This window comes from Natator depressus, chromosome 3, assembly GCF_965152275.1.
Source record: "Natator depressus isolate rNatDep1 chromosome 3, rNatDep2.hap1, whole genome shotgun sequence".
Taxonomy (NCBI): domain Eukaryota; kingdom Metazoa; phylum Chordata; order Testudines; family Cheloniidae; genus Natator; species Natator depressus.
In genome coordinates this window covers 143,915,927-143,936,756 of record NC_134236.1, presented here as the reverse complement: position 1 = coordinate 143,936,756, position 20,830 = coordinate 143,915,927, and the positions used below count along the sequence as shown (strand labels likewise).

Genomic DNA, 20,830 nt, shown 5'->3' with positions numbered 1-20,830 from the left:
ATGAATCAAAAGTCATCTAGATTTGCAGAGATTTTGTAACAGGCTCCTCCATATTTGCATAGCTGCTGCTGCTTCATACTCCTGGTTGATTTTTTTTTTCTGTACTAAGGTGCGTGACGAACCCAAATCACATGTCCTCTTACAACAGCTCCTACATGTCAAGTATTCGATAAACACAGCCTTGGTTGATGTCCTTGTTAACCAACATATATTTCTAGAAGGTTCTGTACTTATGCTAAATTGTATAACTATGAACTCTACATCCAGAATGCCTTGTACTCGTGCTGCACTTTATATGGAATTTACTAGTGGGTAAACTTTGTATACAACCTCTGTTCTTTGTATATGTAGAATCTGTCAGAAACAAGATGTATGTTCAGTTGAGGCTTGCCAAATATGAATAGTGGGCTAGCTACAGCTGGTACAGAGTGCTAGGGACAGTTGGCACAGATGTCTTTGTACTCAGAAAAATAGGTATGAAACTAAATAAGTAAAGGTGAGTAAGGTCTGTAATAATACAGTGGAATTTTCTATCTGTTTTAAACAAAGGGAATATAAATATGAGCAGAATTGAGCCCACACTTTAGAACAGATTGAAACTGCTGCAGGACTGTTCTCCAAATTGGTAATGTATGAACCTCTCTGTTTGCACTGATTTATCGATGTTTAATAAACTGATTGAGCCAAGTTATCTGATGTCTCATTAATTGATCATTTAAAGTGAACAACTAACATCATGTTCTAATTGATAAAATCATGGCTCCTTCCAAGTTTCTCTGCCTTCATAAGCTTACCATCCTTTGTAGTCTTTACCTGAGGATTGGACAATCAGATACTACTAGGACAAGCACTGGTAGATTAGTACCAGATTTACAAAGGTATTTTAGGTTCGGGAGCATATCAAAGAGCAACCACCCATCCTTCTCAAAAAGAAAAGGAGTACCAGTGGCATCTTAGAGACTAACCAATTTATTTGAGCATAAGCTTTCGTGAGCTACAGCTCACTTCATCGGATGCATTCAGCGGAAAATACAGTGAGATTTATATACACACAGAACATGAAAAATGGGTGTTATCATACACATTGTAAGGAGAGTGATCACTTAAGATAAGCTATTACCAGCAGGAGAGCCGGGGTGGGGGGGAAGAAAACCTTTTGTAGTGATAATCAAGGTGGGCCATTGCCAGCAGTTAACAGGAACGTCTGAGGAGCGGTGGGGGGTGGGGAGAATAAACATGGGGAAATAGTTTTACTTTGTGTAATGACACATCCACTCCCAGTCTCTATTCAAGCCTAAGTTAATTGTATCCAGTTTGCAAATTAATTCCAATTCAGCAGTCTCTTGTTGGAGTCTGTTTTTGAAGTCTTTTTGTTGTAATATTGTGACTTTTAGGTCAGAGATCGAGTGACCAGAGAGATTGAAGTGTTCTCCAATTGGTTTATGAATGTTATAATTCTTGACATCTGATTTGTGTCCATTTATTCTTTTACGTAGAGACTGTCCAGTCTGACCAATGTACATGGCAGAGGGGCATCGCTGGCACATTTTGCCCCATATCTGCACTACAGCAGGGGTCTCAAACATGGGGCCGCAGGGTTCTTCCCTGGGACCCGACAAGCTCCCTGTGGCCCCCCGTCCCCTCCACAGCATGCCATGTCCCCAGCCTACATCCAGGCCAGGGGTGGGCAATCTACTGCGCAGAGCCGGATCCAGCCCCTCAGGGCTTTGGAGCCGGTTTGCAGATTTGCCAACCCCGTGGTGCTGAGGACGCCGCACTGCTTCCTTGTGGCCCCGGGCAGAGGGGGAGCAGAGAACTCCTGTGAGCTGTTCTTGCCTGTGATTACCTCCTCCAAAGCTCCCATTGGCCGGGAAAGGGGAAGCGCGGCCAATGGGAGCTTCAGGGGAGATACCCACAGGCAAGAACTGCTCACAAGAGTTCTCTGCTCCCCCCCCTGCCCGGGGCTGCAGGGAGAGGGTGCCCACCGCTTCCTGGAGCGGAGCGGCACAGGGCCGGGGCCGGGGCCGGGGCCAGGGCAGGCAGGGAGCCTACCCTGGCCCCGGTGCATGCCCCTTCCACCCCGGAGCCGCTCTAGGTAAACGGCGCCGGGCTGGAACCCAAACCGCTCCTCCACCCCAACTCCCTGCCCTGAGCCCCCTGCTGCACCCTGCACCCCAACACCCTGCCACACCCTGCACTCCCTCCTGCACCCCAACCCCGTGTCCTGAGCCCCCTGCTGCACCCTGCACTCCCTCCTGCACCCCAAACCCCTGTCCTGAGCCCCCTGCCACACCCCACACCCGTCCTGCACCCCAACTACCTGCTCTGAGCCCCCTGCTGCACCCTGCACCCCAACACCCTGCCACACCCTGCACTCCCTCCTGCACCCCAACCCCGTGTCCTGAGCCCCCTGCTGCACCCTGCACTCCCTCCTGCACCCCAAGCCCCTGCCGTGAGCCCCCTGCCACACCTCACACCCGTCCTGCACCCCAACCCCCTGCCCTGAGCCTCCTGCTGCACCCCGCGAGCAGGGGTGGGGGTGGAGTGGGGGATGGGGGCAGTGGCCCTCGGGCCAACGAACGAGTCCTCATGTGGCCCTCCTGGCGATTCCAGTTTCAGACCCCTGCACTACAGCATCTTTCACCCAAAGATCTACAAGTGGTTTACAAATATTAATGAATTAATTCTTACAACAGCCCCATGAGCCAGGGAATAAAGAATCATTATCCCATTGTAGAGACGGAGCAACTCTTGTACAGTGGATAAGTGCCTTGCTCACGGTTACTTGGGTAATATGTGGAAGTGCCAGCCAGGAACAGACTACAGACCTCCTGTCATGAGCGCTGTGCCCCGAAGCATCCTTCTTCCTGTCACTTCTTCTGCTTAGGTCCAGTATGTGCCTTTCAACTGGTGGATGAGCTTTTGTGTTTCCTTAGCCTCTTCCCGCTCAGTTCATTTTCGAAAACCATCCTGTTGAAGCGCAGGTTGGTCCTGTGCTGCGAGGGTGCTCTGGGTGGCTCCCTGGGGCGGGGCTCGCTGTGCAGTAATGTTTTGCTGTTTGACATTCCTATTTCTCGGCCCTTTATTGCTATAGCCTAACAGACATTTTAGTATTAACCCTTGCATGAAGCACAGCGCTAAATATTCCTACTGAGCTTCTGACACCTTTGTATACTTTCCCATCTCCAGTGGTAACCGGGTTTTTGGTCCAAAGATTGTCTAGGGAAAGGAAAAGACGCTGACATGGGGAGCCTGATCCAAAGTCCACTGAGATCAATGGGAATCTTCCCAGTGACTTCAGCGCGCTGCGCAGCAAGCCCTCTCCAGACGCCCAAAGAAGGGGCAGATGGTCGGAGCGCAGGTGAGGGGCGCGGGATTCCCGGTCTGAGGGGCCAGTCTAGTCGGACCGCCCCTCCCTGCCCCAGCTCCCCCTCCCTCGAGGAGGGGCTCCGCAGTCTAGTCAGCCCAAGTGGAGGCAGCCCGGCTGGGCGGGGTGACCGTTGCTCTATTAATGCGGGGGCTGGCGGTGGCTTGGGCTGCCCTGTCGCCACCCCTAGCATGCAGTGCTCCCCGAGCCTGGTGCTCGCCCTCAGCTCCCTCCTGGGCGCCCTGGGGTTCCTGCTGCTCTGCCTCAACCTCCGTGCCCCGTCCAGGTACGGGAAACACCAGGAGAAGCCGGGCAAGCCCTGGGCCAGGCTGCCTGCCCGCTGCGCCTGGTTCCTGCAGGAGCTGCCCTCCTTCTTGGTGCCCGCGCTGCTGCTGGCGCTGCGCAGCCCGCCGCGCCTGGAGCCCCTGGGCTGCCGGCTGCTCTGCGGCATGTTCTGCGCGCACTACTTCCACAGGTAACGCGAGCCCCGCCGCCGCAGCTTGGCGGGCGGCAGGAGGGGGGTGGGGCGAGGGCTCGCTGCGGGGCTCGTTGGGTGGCGAAGGGTCTCTGGGTGGCTCCCTGGGGGGCGGAGGGGGGCTCGCTGGGTGGTGAAGGGTCTCTGGGTGGCTCCCTGGGGGGCAGCTCACTGGGTGGCGAAGGGTGTCTGGGTGGTTCCCTGGGGGGGCAGGGGGGCTCACTGGGTGGTGAAGGGTGCCTGGGAGGCTCCCTGGGGGGGTAGGGGGGGCTCGCTGGGTGGTGAAGGGTCTCTGGGTGGCGCCCGGAGGGGGTGGGGTGGGATCGCTGGGTGGCGAAGGGTGTCTGGGTGTTTCCCTGGGGGGGCGGGGGGTCTCACTGGGTGGCGAAGGGTGTCTGGGAGGCTCCCTGAGGGGGGCAGGGGGGGCTCGCTGGGTGGCGAAAGGTCTCTGGGTGGCTCCCGGGGGGGTGGGATCGCTGGGTGGAGAAGGGTCTCTGGATGGCTCTCGGGGGGGGAGCTCGCTGGGTGGTGAAGGGTCTCTGGGTGGCTCCCTGGGGGGCGGGGGGGGGGCTCACTGGGTGGTGAAGGGTCTCTGGGTGGTTCCCTGGAGGGGCGGGGGGGGCTCACTGGGTGGCGAAGGGTGTCTGGGTGGTTCCCTGGAGGGGCAGGGGGGCTCACTGGGTGGCGAAGGGTCTCTGGGTGGCTCCCGGGGGGGGTGTGGGATCACTGGGTGGCGAAGGGTGTCTGGGTGTTTCCCTGGGGGGGGGGGGGCTCACTGGGTGGCAAAGGGTGTCTGGGAGGCTCCCGGGGGGGTAGGGGGGGCTCGCTGGGTGGCGAACGGTCTCTGGGTGGCTCCCGGGGGGGAGGGGTGGGATCGCTGGGTGGAGAAGGGTCTCTGGGTGGCTCTTGGCGGGGGAGCTCGCTGGGTGGTGAAGGGTCTCTGGGTGGCTCTCGGGGTGGGGGAGCTCACTGGGTGGCCCCCCGGGGGGTTGGGATCGCTGACTGGCAAAGTGTCTCTGGGTGGCTCTCTAGGGGGGCGGGCTCGCTGGGTGGCAAAGGGTGTCTGGTGGCTCTGTAGGGGAGAGGAGGTTTGCTGGGGTGTGTGTGCGTGCGGGCTCTCGCAGTGGGCTGGCGGTGCAGACGGTGGCTCTGACCCCAGTGGAAGGGGCTGGGTGCTGGATTTCTACCTTGGCTCCCTCCTGCGACTGGCGAGGTGATGCTCCTGGCCCTGTTCACTGCCGACTGGATCAGTCTGGACGACCGGATTCGGGTTAAGAGGCTGAAGTTGGTTCTTTACTCCCGGTTTCTTGTTAAGTGCCTCCTTATTCAAAGGCCAAACTTATTTCAAATGGCCATGTCCCACTTTTAGAAATCTCATCCATGGAATGTGGTCAAAACTTTTAATTTCTAATCGCCTGTCAGTGTCTCAGTAATTATCCATGAATTTAAATAATCCAATCAGAGGCTGGGTGGTGACCGGCTGGCTGTGACAAAATGAGGCTCAGGTCATCTGGCCCCTCTCAACATGTTCTGAAGGCTCTGGGAGGTATCACTCGCTTTGCTCCTGTGCAATGCGCTGTAAGATGTGAGGTCCCTACCACAGTTGCCAAATTTCGGTGGCAAATAAGCACCCTGACTTTCACAATAAGCCAAAAATCAAGCTAATCCCATTTCAAAACAAGGCCAAAACAAGCCAGTCCCTAAGAACCCCAACTCTCTATGTGACTAGATCCCCCGGCACGCAGTCTGGGGCTGTGCTGGGCCCACTGTGCACCCCTGATTCTCTCACCACCTTACCCCTGCTTGTCCCCCCTTGCCCCTGCTTGCTGGGAGCCGATCAAAAAAAAGAAGCTACAAGCAACAAGCTACAAGCCAAAAACTAGCCTACAAGCAACTCACAAGCCAATTAAGCCAAAAACATGCCCAATTTCTGCGTTTTTTTCACGGGTTTGTAAAGTCTGGTCCCAACCCCGCTTCCATATTGCAAATGGTGCATTAATAAGGAACTGTGTTTTGCCTGGCTGCATGTGACAAAAATGTCTTGGCCAGCTCAAGTGACATGTCCCTGTGACCGTCCTGTGGTTCTGAAGGAGCTGGGACATCCCACTCTCTGACCTGAAGCTTTGTTCTTGTGCAATATGCTGCCCCATGTCAGATCTCACACCTCTTCCATATTGTACAGGGCTTGAATAGGGATCTGGGGTTTGACTGAGTCTAGGTGACAAATTGTGTCTTGGGTCACTCCCCACAACTCTCAGACTGTTCTGAAGGAGCTGGGACATATCACTTCCTGACCCACAGGTTTGTTCTTGAGCACTATGTGTGAGATGTGATTCCATCCCCCCATTTCATTTTGTAGATGGAGTTTGAATAGGAGCTGGGTTTTGACTGGCTGTGCTTGACAAAATAGGTATTGGGTCAACCCTAGTGACACCTACCTGTGACTGTTCTTTCATGATGCAGAGTTAAGCATATGCCACTCCCAGAAGTGAACCTTTATTTCTGGTCTGACAAATTTATTACCCCAATTTTAAATATGTGCTTTCTTTGTTAGTAAACATACAATATTTTTTTGTATATTTTCTTTGTAAATATCAACAAAAAGCAGTATTTAGCCAATGTGTTGGAAATCCGGCTGTAATGTTTTAACAAATTATATGATAGTTACAAATGAAGAAATCTATAGGAACTTTGTTTTGTTGTTAGATTAATTAAAAATAGGGAAAATGGCTAAAGTTACCAAAAATTGTTTGTTACAGATCTAGAAACATTTGTTATGTTTAGTGTTGTCTTTTCCCTGTTACACAACCAAAATAATAGGAAGACACTACCAGGGCGCAGGTGGCTCTCAAATAATCTTGTTTATTAACTGTATGCACATGTACAAGACTTAGCTTAATGCACACTTCTGTTCTGAGTGGTTTCTGATAGCTTCTAAAACATAGAAAACAGTGAACACCACTACAGCACTCAAAAACTACATGAAGGAATACTATCCTATATCTTTCTTTGAGGGAGCTAGCATCTGTAGTGTTGCTGTGAAATTCATATAATAGTAATGTGGCTTGGTACAGTTCAATGGAATCTGGAGAACTCTTTAGGCTGGAATATCTCCACCTCGATTCCTTTTTAATTCCAAAATTCCATCATGAAGTCCTCAGTTTTACCAAGTTTCTGGATCCATACAAAATGGTTCCCAGTGTTATATGTTATCCCAACAACTTTGTACCTATAATGACAACACCTTTTCTTTAATAAATTTTACTGTTAATACAAATAACTTTGATGACTTTTATTGAACTAATCAATATTTGAAAAATTATTTTAAATAGTAATGCTATTTTCAAGTTACATGGAAAAGAGCTATAGAGAGGACAGATGAAGGATTTTTCTGGGGTAGGAACATTTCATTTTTGTCTGAATAGTCAGTGAATGGTATTTGAAAATATGCAGGCCACTACTTTGAGATGCATCCACAAAATACATCTTGTTTTCTTTCAACTTACTTGCTATCATGCACAGAAATCTCTGATGGAAATAGCAGAATGTCAAATTTTTGAATCTTTCTGTGATCAGACTTAACTGTCAGTGTAATGATAAGGTGCATGGTTCACCATTAATGAAATTATACATACTTAGTTGATGTAATCCGATTGCCCTTGTTCACTTTGACTCTAAAATTGTAAAAGAAGTAAAATGTTGCTATTTATTATGATAAAAATATTTTAATTAATTGAGCAATTGTTGCTGTTGTTAGTGTTGATCACTGGTTACACCTATACAAACAACAAGGAGTCTGGTGGCACCTTAAAGACTGACAGATTTATTTGGGCATAAGCTTTCGTGGGTAAAAAACCACTTCTTCAGATGCATGGAGTGAAAATTGCAGATGCAGGCATTATATAATGACACATGAAGGGAAGGGAGTTACTTTACAAGTGGAGAACCAGTGTTGGCAGGGCCAATTCGATCAGGGTGGATGTAGTCCACTCCCTATAATAGATGAGGAGGTGTCAATTCCAGGAGAGGGAAAGCTGCTTTTATAATGAGCCAGCCACTCCCAGTCCCTGTTCAAGCTTGTTCAAAACTGCAGAAACAGACTTCAAAGAGAAACAGCAGAACTAAAATTCATTTGCAAATTTAACACCATTAATTTGGGCTTGAATAGCTCTTTTCCACCCAGACTTCTTGTTGTTTTTGTTTCAGAGTAACAGCCGTGTTAGTCTGTATTCGCAAAAAGAAAAGGAGTACTTGTGGCACCTTAGAGACTAACCAATTTATTTGAGCATAAGCTTTCGTGAGCTACAGCTCACTTCATTGGATGCATACTGTGGAAAATACACAAGATCTTTTTATACACACAAAGCATGAAAAAATGGGTGTTTACCACTACAAACGGTTTTCTCTCCGCCCACCCCACTCTCCTGCTGGTAATAGCTTATCTAAAGTGATCACTCTCCTTACAATGTGTATGATAATCAAGGTGGGCCATTTCCAGCACAAATCCAGGGTTTAACAAGAACATCTGAGGAGTGGGGGGGGGGCGGCAGGAAAAAACAAGGGGAAATAGGTTACCTTGCATAATGACTTAGCCACTCCCAGTCTCTATTCAAGCCTAAGTTAATTGTATCCAATTTGCAAATGAATTCCAATTCAACAGTCTCTCACTGGAGTCTGGTTTTGAAGTTTTTTTGTTGTAATATCGCAACTTTCATGTCTGTAATCGCGTGACCAGAGAGATTGAAGTGTTCTCCGACTGGTTTATGAATGTTATAATTCTTGACATCTGATTTGTGTCCATTTATTCTTTTACATAGAGACTGTCCAGTTTGACCAATGTACATGGCAGAGGGGCATTGCTGGCACATGATGGCATATATCACATTGGTGGATGTGCAGGTGAACGAGCCTTTGATAGTGTGGCTGATGTTATTAGGCCCTGTGATGGTGTCCCGTGAATAGATATGTGGGCACAGTTGGCAACGGGCTTTGTTGCAAGGATAGGTTCCTGGGTTAGAGGTTCTGTTGTGTGGTATGTGGTTGCTCGTGAGTATTTGCTTCAGGTTGGGGGGCTGTCTGAAGGCAAGGACTGGCCTGTCTCCCAAGATTTGTGAGAGTGTTGGGTCATCCTTCAGGATAGGTTGTAGATCCTTGATGATGCGTTGGAGGAGTTTTAGTTGGGGGCTGAAGGTGACGGCTAGTGGCGTTCTGTTATTTTCTTTGTTAGGCCTGTCCTGTAGTAGGTGACTTCTGGGAACTCTTCTGGCTCTATCAATCTGTTTCTTCACTTCCGCAGGTGGGTATTGTAGTTGTAAGAATGCTTGATAGAGATCTTGTAGGTGTTTGTCTCTGTCTGAGGGGTTGGAGCAAATGCGGTTGTATCGCAGAACTTGGCTGTAGACAATGGATCATGAAAGTTGCGATATTACAACAAAAAAACTTCAAAACCAGACTCCAGTGAGAGACTGTTGAATTGGAATTCATTTGCAAATTGGATACAATTAACTTAGGCTTGAATAGAGACTGGGAGTGGCTAAGTCATTATGCAAGGTAACCTATTTCCCCTTGTTTTTTCCTGCCGCCCCCCCCCCCCACTCCTCAGATGTTCTTGTTAAACCCTGGATTTGTGCTGGAAATGGCCCACCTTGATTATCATGCACATTGTAAGGAGAGTGATCACTTTAGATAAGCTATTACCAGCAGGAGAGTGGGGTTGGGGGAGAGAAAACCGTTTGTAGTGGTAAACACCCACTTTTTCATGCTTTGTGTGTATAAAAAGATCTTGTGTACTTTCCACAGTATGCATCCAATGAAGTGAGCTGTAGCTCACGAAAGCTTATGCTCAAATAAATTGGTTAGTCTCTAAGGTGCCACAAGTACTCCTTTTCTTTTTGTTGTTTTTGTGGATACAGACTACCACGGCTACCCCCAATACTTGGTTACACCTATATTTGAGCATTCCTGAGGATTTGTATTAAAAGGCCCCGTTTTGCATAAAGGGAATTTTCTTCATGAATTTCTGCATAGAATTGCTGCATAATTTAGTGGTATCTGCCTCTCCCTAAGGAGGTATTTACAGTCTGTAATTCTGACACCACCATTGACTGCTCCAAACATCCACATGGAGGGGGAACCTGATAAAGGTGTGGGTGCAGAGGGTCTAGTAAAAGCGTTTAATAGATTGAGACATTTTCTGGCCAGAGGAGACCATTAGATCATTAGTCTGTGTCTGACCTCCTGTATATTACCATAGAATTTCATCCAGTTTCTCCTGTATTGAGCCTGGTAACTATTCTTTTTATTATTATTAATAATTTTTTATTGATTTTCATAAAGAAGCAGGCAATGAAAAATATAAGAAGATAAATGACTTCCATTTTGATATTTTTTCCAAATATCAGGTTCAAGACTCACAGCTGAACCCAGACCCAGCTCATTGCTCTCAGATGACTCAGCTAATGAAACAGGCCTCCTGATTGGCTGAAGACTCCCTCATCCACAGTCTTAAACCCTGCAGCAGGCTTGGGTTTCTGGGTCTCAACAGCATTCCATGCCCGCAGCTGCATTTCTATTCCTGCTCTCAGCTCCCATCATGTTCCCCGCACTTGCTCTGGAACCCACTTCTGTATCCTGCTCCCTGACCCTGGTTCTACTTCTGTTTTCCTACTACTGGTTTCCTGTTCCTGGACCTCCCTTCTTGCTCCTGTCCCCACTCTGACTGATAGTCTGGCTCCAACTCTTGGCTCCAGCTTGTTCCCCAGACTTGGCATTCGGTTTCTGGCCGTTGCTCTGACAGCTGACACCTGGTCTCTGGCTGTCAGCTCTGGCTCGCTCCCCACACTTGATAACTCAGCTCCTGACTTGGCCACTAGGCCTGACTACCTCTGTTCCAACCAGTAGGCAAGGCAGCCACAGCCCAGTCGTTATAGCAAATCACATGCTTCACTGGATCTACAATAGAAGTAAGCAATTATGCAGTTTTGTAACTCATTAAAGCTGCCAGACCAGACAATACAAAACCAGACAACACTACATAGACATAACATGTTAAGGGGGATTAACAGTAATAATATAGAAAACATATATGAATAGGGAGAAGAAACAAACAGGAGATAGGGGAGGGGAAAGAAAGAGGAGGGGTTAGGTAGTCTGGAGGTTTGGCATTCTTTGAGTCATCTCAATATTTTTATCCAAATGTATCTAGAAAGAGGATCCAAATTTCTTCAAAAATCATATAATTGCTCTATATGGCAATACCAATAATCTGTGTTTGACTAACATGTATCTTCTAGAATGGCATCCACTCTTGATTTGAAGACATCAAGAGATGGAGAATCAACCACTTCCCTTGGTAGTTTATTCCATTGGTTGATTGCCCTCACTTTTAAAAGTTTGAACATAAATTTCTAATTTGATTTTGTCTGCCGTTAACTTTGGTTCTTCTTCTGCATTTCTCAGATAGATTAAAAAACCCTTTATTACCCATGTGTACTTGTATACCATAATCTAGACATGTCACGGTCTTCTTTTTGATAAACTAAACAAATTGATCTCTTTAAATCTCTCACGTATGGCATTTTCTCCAGCTTTTGAATAATTTTTTTGGCTCTTTTCTGTGCCTTTTCCAAGTTTTTCAACATCCTTTTTAAAATGTGGACAGCAGAATTGGGTGCAGTATTCTAATATGAGTCTCACAATACCATAAACAGAGGTAAAATCAGTTTCCTACTCATATATCCAAGGATCACATTTGCTCTTTTTATCACAGCAGTGGGAACACATGTTCAGTTGCTTGTCCATTTCATTCATGACTTGGATAATGGAGAGGAGACTATGCTTGTAAAATTTGTGGATGATGCAACTTGGAGGGATTGCAAGGATTTTGGATGACAGAGTTAGAATTCAAAATGACCTTGGACAAGTCTGAAATAAACAAAATGCCATTCCATAAAGACAAGTGCAAAGAAATACATCCAGGAAGGAAAAATCAAACAGACAACTAGAAAATGGGCAATAGCTGGCTATGCAATAATACTTCAGAAAAGGATCTGGGGGTTATACTGGATCACAAATTGAACATGAGCCAACAATGTGATGCTGTGACAAAAAAGGAGTATTAACAGGCATGTTGCGTGTAAGACACAGGAGGTAATTGTTCCTCTCTACGTGGCACTGGTGAGGCCTCAACTGGAGTATTGTCCAATTCTGGGCACCACACTTTAGGAAAGATGTGGACAAACTGAAGAGTGTCTAGAAGACAGCTACAAAAATCATAAAGGGCTTAGAAAACCTGAAAATGAGGAAAGTTTTTAAAAAACTGGGCATGTTTAATCTGGAGAAAGAAGACTGAGTGGGGACTTGATAACATTCTTAAAATATGTTAAGAGCTATTAGAAAGAGGATGGTTATCAATTGTTCTCTGTGTCCACTGAAGGGAGGACAAGAAGTAATGGGCTTAATCTGCAGCAAGGGAGACCTAGGTTAGGCATTACGAAAAACTTTCTAATTGTATGGATAGTTAAACTCTGGAACAGACTGCCAAGGGAGGTTGTGAAATCCCCATCACTGGATGTTTTTCAGAACAGGTTGGACAAATACCTGTCAAGGATGGTCTGGGCATACTTCGTCCTGGCTCTGTATGGGGAGACAGATTTTATGGATCTTGAGGTCCCTTCCAGCCTTACAGCTCTATGAAGCTATGATCCCTAAATCCTTTTCAGAATCACTGCTTTCAAGGACACAATCCTCCCGCCGCCTCCGTTTGCTACTTACGGCCTGCATTCCTTGTTCCTAGATGTATTAAAACATATTTTGTTTGAATCCGACTGCTCTGTCCTCTTCATTATTTACCAGTCCGCTAATCTTTGTATCATCTACCAAACTTCAACAGCAGTTGTTTTATATTTACTTTACTTTATATTTACTTAACATATTACATGTTAATGAAAATGTTGAATAGTGTTGCGCCTAGTATTGATCTCTCCAAAACCCCACTAGAAACACCCACATTCTGTGATGATTATCTACCATCAACTACTTTTTGAGTCCTGCCAACTAGCTATTTTGCAATCCATTTAAAATGTGCTTTATGGGTATTGGATAGTGCTAACTTTTTAACCAGAATGTTGTGCAGTTCTAGGTATATTGTATCTATTCTATGGAGGCCCTTATTCTGCAGTGATGAGCATGACATCTGAGCACCTTCCAGCAGTGCATAAAGCAATGTGACTACACAACTCTCGTATGGTGTTTTTTCTCTCATCCTATCCCAGGAATAGGAACATGTGCAGGGGAGTATATTGTTTTGGCAGGGTTTTTTGTTTTGTTTGTTTGTTTGTTTTAGCTTTTTTGTTTGTTTGTTTGTTTTTGTTATTTAAATATATGTGTTGCTTTGTGTTTGTTAGAGAAGGCAAGATCAAAGAAATGTGCCTTGCAGTTGGAGCAGAAGGTGGTGAGGTTTGTGATGGTTCCTGAGGGAGTTCATTCCACAGTTTAAGATTGACCGCAGAGAAAGTTCTTATCTACTACACAGACAAGCTTCACCCTACTGCAGAGAGTTCCGTTGTGGCTGAGGAGTGGAGTTGTTGACCATAGTCTCTGTTCCTGGAGCTTAGGAAATCTTTTGGATATCCTGGGCCCACGCCATTGTGCACCTTAAAGATAAGGAACGGGACCTTGAACTTGATTCAAAATCCTATAGGAAGCCACTGTAAGGAGGAAGGACAGGTAGGTGATGTATGCATGATAGCCTCTGTTGCTGAGGAGGTGCCTTGCAGTGTTCTGTACTAGTTGGAGTTTCCTAAATGCGGACAGCTTCATGCCCAAGTATATTGTATTGCTGTAGCCAAAAGGTGAGGAAGGCATGAATAACTGAGGCCAGGTCATTGTCTTCTAGGATGGGATGGAGTCTCCTAGCTGGTCGGAGATGGCAGAAAGTATATCTTGCGCTGCAGCATGGCTGCAAATTCTTTACCTTTGTTAACCAACGTAGAAATGCCATTAAAAAAAAAAAGAAAAATCAAGTTTGTTTGACAAGACCTATTTTCCATGAAACCATGTTGACTGTAATTAATTGTATTCCTATTTTTTAATTCTTTAGCAATTGAATCCTATATCAGCTTTTCCATTGTTTTGCCCAAGACTGATGTCAAGCTAACCTGCCTACAGTTACCCAGGGCATACTGCTTGCACTTTTTGAATATTTCACAATATTAGTATTCTTTCAGTCTTCTGGAATTTCCCTGGTATTCTAAAATGTATTTAAAATTAAAATTGATGGGCCAGAGATCTTCCTAGCTCACTTTTTATAACTCTTGGGTACAAGTTATTAGGGAATTCTGATGGTCTGGAAAGTAGTTCATCAGTCTCATGTGATACAAATATATCATCCTGCTTCTTTTAAATACAGACAGAAATATTTATTGAACGCTTTCTGCGTCATTGCTAACAATTCTACCAACTCTATCTAATAATGTGTCTATTCACCTATACCATTGCTGGGATTTCCTTAGTTACTAATATTCTTTAAAAACTCCTTCTTATTGTCAGGTTTCAGAGTAGTGGCCGTGTTAGTCTGTATTCGCAAAAAGAAAAGGAGTACTTGTGGCACCTTAGAAACTATCCAATTTATTTGAGCATAAGCTTTCGTGAGCTACAGCTCATTTCATCGGATGCAATATTGCGACTTTTAGGTCAGAGATCGAGTGACCAGAGAGATTGAAATGTTCTCTGACTGGTTTATGAATGTTATAATTCTTGACATCTGATTTGTGTCCATTTATTCTTTTACGTAGAGACTGTCCAGTTTGACCAATGTACATGGCAGGGGGCATTGCTGGCACAGGATGGCATATATCACATTGGTAGGTGTGCAGGTGAATGAGCCTCTGATAGTGTGGCTGGTGTGATTAGGCCCTATGATGGTGTCCCCTGAATAGATATGTGGACACAGTTGGCAACGGGCTTTGTTGCAAGGATAGGTTCCTGGGTTAGTGGTTCTGTGGTGTGGTGTGTGGTTGCTGGTGAGTATTTGGTTGGGGGGCTGTCTGTAGGCAAGGACTGGCCTGTCTCCCAAGATTTGTGAGAGTGATGGGTCGTCCTTCAGGATAGGTTGTAGATCCTTGATGATGTGTTGGAGAGGTTTTAGTTGGGGGCTGTAGGTGATGGCTAGTGGCGTTCTGTTACTTTCTTTGTTGGGCCTGTCCTGTAGTAGGTGACTTCTGGGTACTCTTCTGGCTCTGTCAATCTGTTTCTTCACTTCAGCAGGTGGGTACTGTAGTTGTAAGAATGCTTAATAGAGATCTTGTAGGTGTTTGTCTCTGTCTGAGGGGTTGGAGCAAATGCGGTTGTATCGTAGAGCTTGGCTGTAGACAATGGATCGTGCGGTGTGGTCTGGGTGAAAGCATGGCTTTTTGTTCATCTAATAAACTCTCCTTTAAGAGTTCCCAATTTTCATTCATGTTTTCCTGTCTATCTTTTTCTTCCAACCAATTTCACTCATAATTTTCCTCATCTTTGAGAGAGTAACCCTCTTGCAGCACCAAGTTTATATATTACTTGTTCGGACTGTCCTCTGTTTGCCCATATTGAATGTAATCAGGTTATGATCACACATCCCTAGGCAACCGCCAACATCCAGTCCAGTGATTAATTCTTTATCTGTCCTATTGAGGACCAAAATAGAGCTACCTTGTATTGGGTGCAGCTCCTTCTGTGCTAGAAAATTATGATCTGTAATTTTTAATTACTGGAACGATGTTTTATTACTGGCTGCATGAGTTCCCCAAAATATGTCTCCCAAATTGAACTCCCCATAACAACATTGTTTCTGGCAAGACATTAAGCACCTGTCTGTAAAGAGGAACTCATCCTGTTCTCTGGTTTGAGTCAGTGGCCTGTAACAGACCCCCACCAGACGCCAAATTGGGCTTTGTTAGTTAGCACATTGATCCATATACATTCAGAATTCTGTGGTTCTGAGTTACTGGTAACTCTAAAACAGGTAAGATGTCTTTAATATCATGTGTCACCCCTCATCCTCTTTTACCCATTCTCTTCTTCCTAAACACATTCTAGCCAGTCATGTGAATTGTCCCACGAAGTTTTAGTAATGCCAGTTATATAATTTTTTCCCTCAGCAATGAGAATTGCTAATTAATTCTTATTTGTTACCCAGACTCCTAGGTTTGGTATATAAGCAATTGAAAAATTTCTTCTCTTCACATTCTTTGCCACATCAGTGCCATTTGTTCATGACATCTTGAGTTTGAGTTTTGTACTGCATTTGCCTCCTTAGCACCCTCCCCTGGTATTGGTAGTTTAATGCCCTCCTAGCTGCTCCAGCTAGTCTCCAACAAAGCTGTACCATTGTGACCCATGTGTGCCAAAATAATCATTAGTGAATTATTGAGTCTTTGTGTGAGTCAGAGTCCCAGAAGAGATTTTAACAGGGAATCAATTTAACCTCCCGTATGATGTGGGAAGTCTGCAGCTTGTTGAAGATGAAGACCCTTTGGATATCTGCATACCACCCTCAGACTGATGAGCTGGTTGAGTGGTTTAATCAGACCTTGAAGAAAATGATCCCAAAGTTATTCACTCAGGACCTTCGACATAGGGATCAGCTACTCACAGCATTACTGTTTGCTATTTGGGAAGTACTACAGACCTCAAAGGGATCACCTGCAATGTGATTACACCATAGTGACATCGTGGGGATCACCCAGATGGGTAAGAAATCCTGTTATCACCTGCCCTGTAACCCTGGGGGCCTTTGTGCTGTGCAGCATTGATTCAATTTCCTGACAAGTACAAGGGCTCCCCCTGGCTTCTATCAGCCTACTTACTTTTTGCAGGATGACACCAACAGCCCTTCCAGTCCCGAGTCTCCCCAAATCCATTCTCCCCGAGATCTTAAGTACCAGGCACTCGGACTGTTCCCCCAATTATCAATTCCCTTTGACACACAAACAGCACAAGATTTGCACACCAGACACTATCTTGGGATCAAAATAACCAAAGGTTTATTTAATAGAAAAACCACAGATTCAAAGATGAAATAGTCCTAGTTCTTCTAAACCAATTAATTTTACATCCAAACAACTTCAGGGTGCTGGGCATGTTTTTGCTGAATTCAGGCTGATGTGGCACAGTTGATTTAAGAAAAAGAAATTATGTCTGCAAGGTGGACTATTTGGGCAAAATTCACCCCTGGCCTAATTGCATTGGACCAGATTCTGACCTCAGCTACACTGGATTAAATCTGGAGTTACACCAGTGACTCCAAAAGGAGTTACCCAAAACTTAAACCAGTGTAGTTGAGATTATTGGGGGAAGGAGTCCCTTATGTTAAAACATAGAACTGTGGACCAGTACATCTGGATTCTATTCCCAGTTCTAAAATTTAAGCATGCAAAGATTGCTGGCTGTGGCTACTGAGTTTGTACTCCACTGGTGAACAGAGAGCTGTAGCAGGAAGGAGTGCTGCTTCTGAAGAGGCCAAAGAAAGGCTGGATGCTGAAGGCTGCCTAGTGAGTGTGACTGCTGCTGTTGAAAGGTGGTTTCTAAGATCATGGAGCCTAAAATAAACCCAGGAGGGCTACAGAGAAGCTCAGGAGAAAAGCAGAAGACTTGTTGGACTTTGATACCCCGGATAGGGTTTCCAGTTTTGGTTTGACGTGTTCCTGGAGATTTCATCACATGACATAATCTTTAATTAAAAATCAATCTTTAATTCTTGGCGACTCCAGGACAATCCTAGAGGATTAACAATCCTAACCCTGGAAGAGGTGGACTCATGGGGCTTAGGAAGAGAGCTAAGTCACCACAGTGATTGTCATCTGAATGCCTTGGGGCTGGTGAGTCCACGGGTTCACATTCAGCTAAAACGGTTCAGCCACTTCTGAGAACAAGGTTATGAAAAAATACATTGTTTGGCCCACACTCAGAAAATTCTTATAACTGTTTTGTTGAGACATTCTAGCCTCCCGTGCACTGGAGCAGGGACTTCAAACTTTGCAGAGGGACCATTCTGAGTCAAGGACGTGCCTTTGATTATTCCTGTAAAAAGCTGTCCAAATCTGGCCAAGTCATAAGCCTCTGTTAGATTTGATCCCTAAATTTTCTGAAGATTCTGTCCTCAGTGAACATGCTCCATCCCTTCACAGTTCCTGCTTGTGACTGAACAGTGCATGTGCCATCCTCACAGAGCAACTGAGCATGCTCTAGCCCATGGTTGCAGAGGCTGAGCAGGACTTTATTTGCAATTGCTACTCTTGGCAGTGGCCCCAGGTACTGGAACTGAGAACAGTGACTGTCTCCCCTGTCCTTGGTGCCAGGTGGTGTGGAGGAGAAGAACAAATAAGCAAACTGATCTGAATGCAGGGGGAGGAGGAAGAGCTGCGGAGCCAGCTGGAGAGGAAAGGGCACCCTTAAGTCTGGCATTTTCTAACTTTTGTGCTTGGCTTTAAAACCTTAATGTTAGCATATTTTTGATGTAAAGTTATATATAGACACACATTCTGGGGGTAAAGGAAGGTTAATATGAGCTATTAGAAATCAGCCCCAGGCAGCCCTCTTTATCTTCTTTAGAAAATAGATTTAAAAACTAATCTATTCTATTTTTAATGGAAGTACACACTTGGCATCTAAACTTATTATTTCAAATTATACTCTCCTTTACACTATGTAATCCCACCTGCATTTCAGTGCAGTTGGACTACTACTTTGCAAATGTAAGTCAGACGGTTTAGCGAAGATATAAAAAAATGGGTTCATAAGGATTTAGAAACCTAACTTAATTTTTGCACCTAAATATTTAGGAGCCTAACTTTATTCACCCATTTTTGAACAGGCGCTTGAATTATTGAAGGAGAAGGACCCCTCAAATAAAGTTGGAGAGGCCAATTTTTGAATGGCAGCATTGTTAACTTTTTCCCTGATGATGGTTTTTATGGAACCATCTTGCTATTGTGCTTTTCACAGAGTCCTAAACTGCTTTCCTTTTTTTTTTTTTTTGGGGGGGGGGAGAGAGATACTTTACTGGTAGTATTATTCATTTTCGTGTGTAATTAATAAAAACAATCAGAATTTTAAAAAGTTAAATGAAGGTACTGCAGAATTTCCAGTCAGCTGTATCAGAGTTCCACCAAATCCAGGAATGTTGCCGCAAAATGTAGATCAAGCAAAATATACAGGGCCCTGATTATAGGCAGCTGAGGAGCAGTCCCAGTGTTGTGGGATCTGTATGAATAAGCAGCATCTGTGTGCAGGCACCAAACCAAGCCAGGGAAGAGAAGAGGCTTAAAATGCAATGATCCACTAAGGAAGGAAGAGAGACCGATGTTAAGATGGAAAGAACCATAGTGAAGAACTATGAGGTAAGGAGAACCAAGAAGAGGAAGAGGGCAAAGAAACGCAGGCAAAGGAAAGGACAATTAATGAAGAGCAAAGGACAACAGGAGCAAGAATGGGAGGTTAGGGATGAAGGAGACCATGAGAGAGGGGAAGTAGGACAGAGTGGAAGAAGCAAGATGAGGGGATTTTAAGGACCATCAGATCCCCTGTCAAGCACAGTTCCACCCTAACCCACTCCCTCCAGGGACTTTCTCAATATTTGTAAGGTATAGCATAAGTCAACATGGGTAGAATCTGACTAAGGTTTGACATTGGGCAGGAAAGTTTAATATCTTTGCTCTCTCTGTGTCATTACATGGCCTCATGTGGGTCACATATTGAAAGTAATTGCGCTTTCTCTGATAAAGGGAGTTTTCAGAATAAATGTCTGCCTATCCTTGGAATTTGTACCATTTTTAAAGTAGAGGAGAGTGCTTTTGTCTGTTCTCACTTTGATCTCTCATGAACTCTTTGAACTCTCTGCTCCAATGGAGCAACTAGTTTTTTGAAGTTCATAGCACTGTGTCTCACTAAGTTACTGACACACATTTTTCATGTTTTTGGCAGAAACACATTTTTAGCAATAGGAACAAAGTCATCTGTCTCCATAAATATCAAATGGTTATTTCTGGAGAAGAATAGCGTGGGATATATTGTTGAAATATACACTTGTGTTTCCCCGCTGACTATGCCTTTGATGTATTTGCTAGCACGGCTGCACTTCAGATACAGCAAACAGGAAGTAGCAAGGGCAGGCATGAAACATTGTGGTATCAGTGGGTATGTCTTCACTGCAGAAGTAACTTGGGCTCTTGGGTAAAGGTCTCTAACCCCTTTCCCATCCACATACAAAACTCTCTGACCCTAGTTTAGTGGTGCTTTCAACCCAGGGTTACTGGGCAATCCTGGAGTATAAGCTAAAGCCTGAGTGGGGCTTTCACACAGGCTGGTAAGCCCCACCCCCCCATTTTGTGATGGGCACGTGGGCTAAACCATTTGAATACTGATAGTCTTCTAATGTCATCCCACAATTCCCCCCTCCTCCCCTCATGTGCCAGAAGAACAGAAAAAGTTCTTCCACAATTCACTGGGAAATAATCATAGAGCAGCTCAGCTTACTGCAGCTATGGGTCAGTGTAGCACCAATGAGGCTCCAGAAACTCAGCTATGGCTTTGCAGTGTGGCTGTACACACCTGGGCTAGCCTAGCTCAGGTGCTCAGGCTTGCGTGCCAATCCCCTGAGTTAACCCTGGAGTGAAGACATACCCAGTGAAGCTCTGCAAGTTTGAGGGAAGATCAAAGAACACTCACCTCTTATTTGCAAAAGGCCGGAAGCCTGTGAGCACGTAAAAGAGAGATTAGAGAGAAAGCTATGTCTAACCCTCCACAACAACAAAGGTTACTGGAGATAAGAAGGCAGCATTTCTCTCCCCTCACAAAACAAGGAACCTCCGTTACTCCCACTCAAAAATAAAAAAACCCACATTCTTTATGAATTGATGAGTATCAGGTCAATAGATGGTAACTGTATAAAAATGGAAAGCTGTATAGGCCTAAGACTGACCCCTTCGAGATCAGTGCTGTTTTTATCATTG

The 20,830-nt window shown here is 45.3% G+C and overlaps 1 protein-coding gene across 1 annotated transcript in view; it reads left to right on the top strand.

Annotated features, from left to right (window-relative positions):
• The first annotated feature begins 3,558 nt into the window (after nt 1–3,558).
• The window catches only part of SRD5A2 (steroid 5 alpha-reductase 2), a 69,260-nt gene continuing 51,988 nt past the window's right edge, over nt 3,559–20,830 (top strand). The window contains exon 1 of the mRNA XM_074947072.1: nt 3,559–3,842. Coding sequence (XP_074803173.1) covers nt 3,559–3,842 — 284 coding nt within the window. The remainder of the gene's footprint in view (nt 3,843–20,830) is intronic.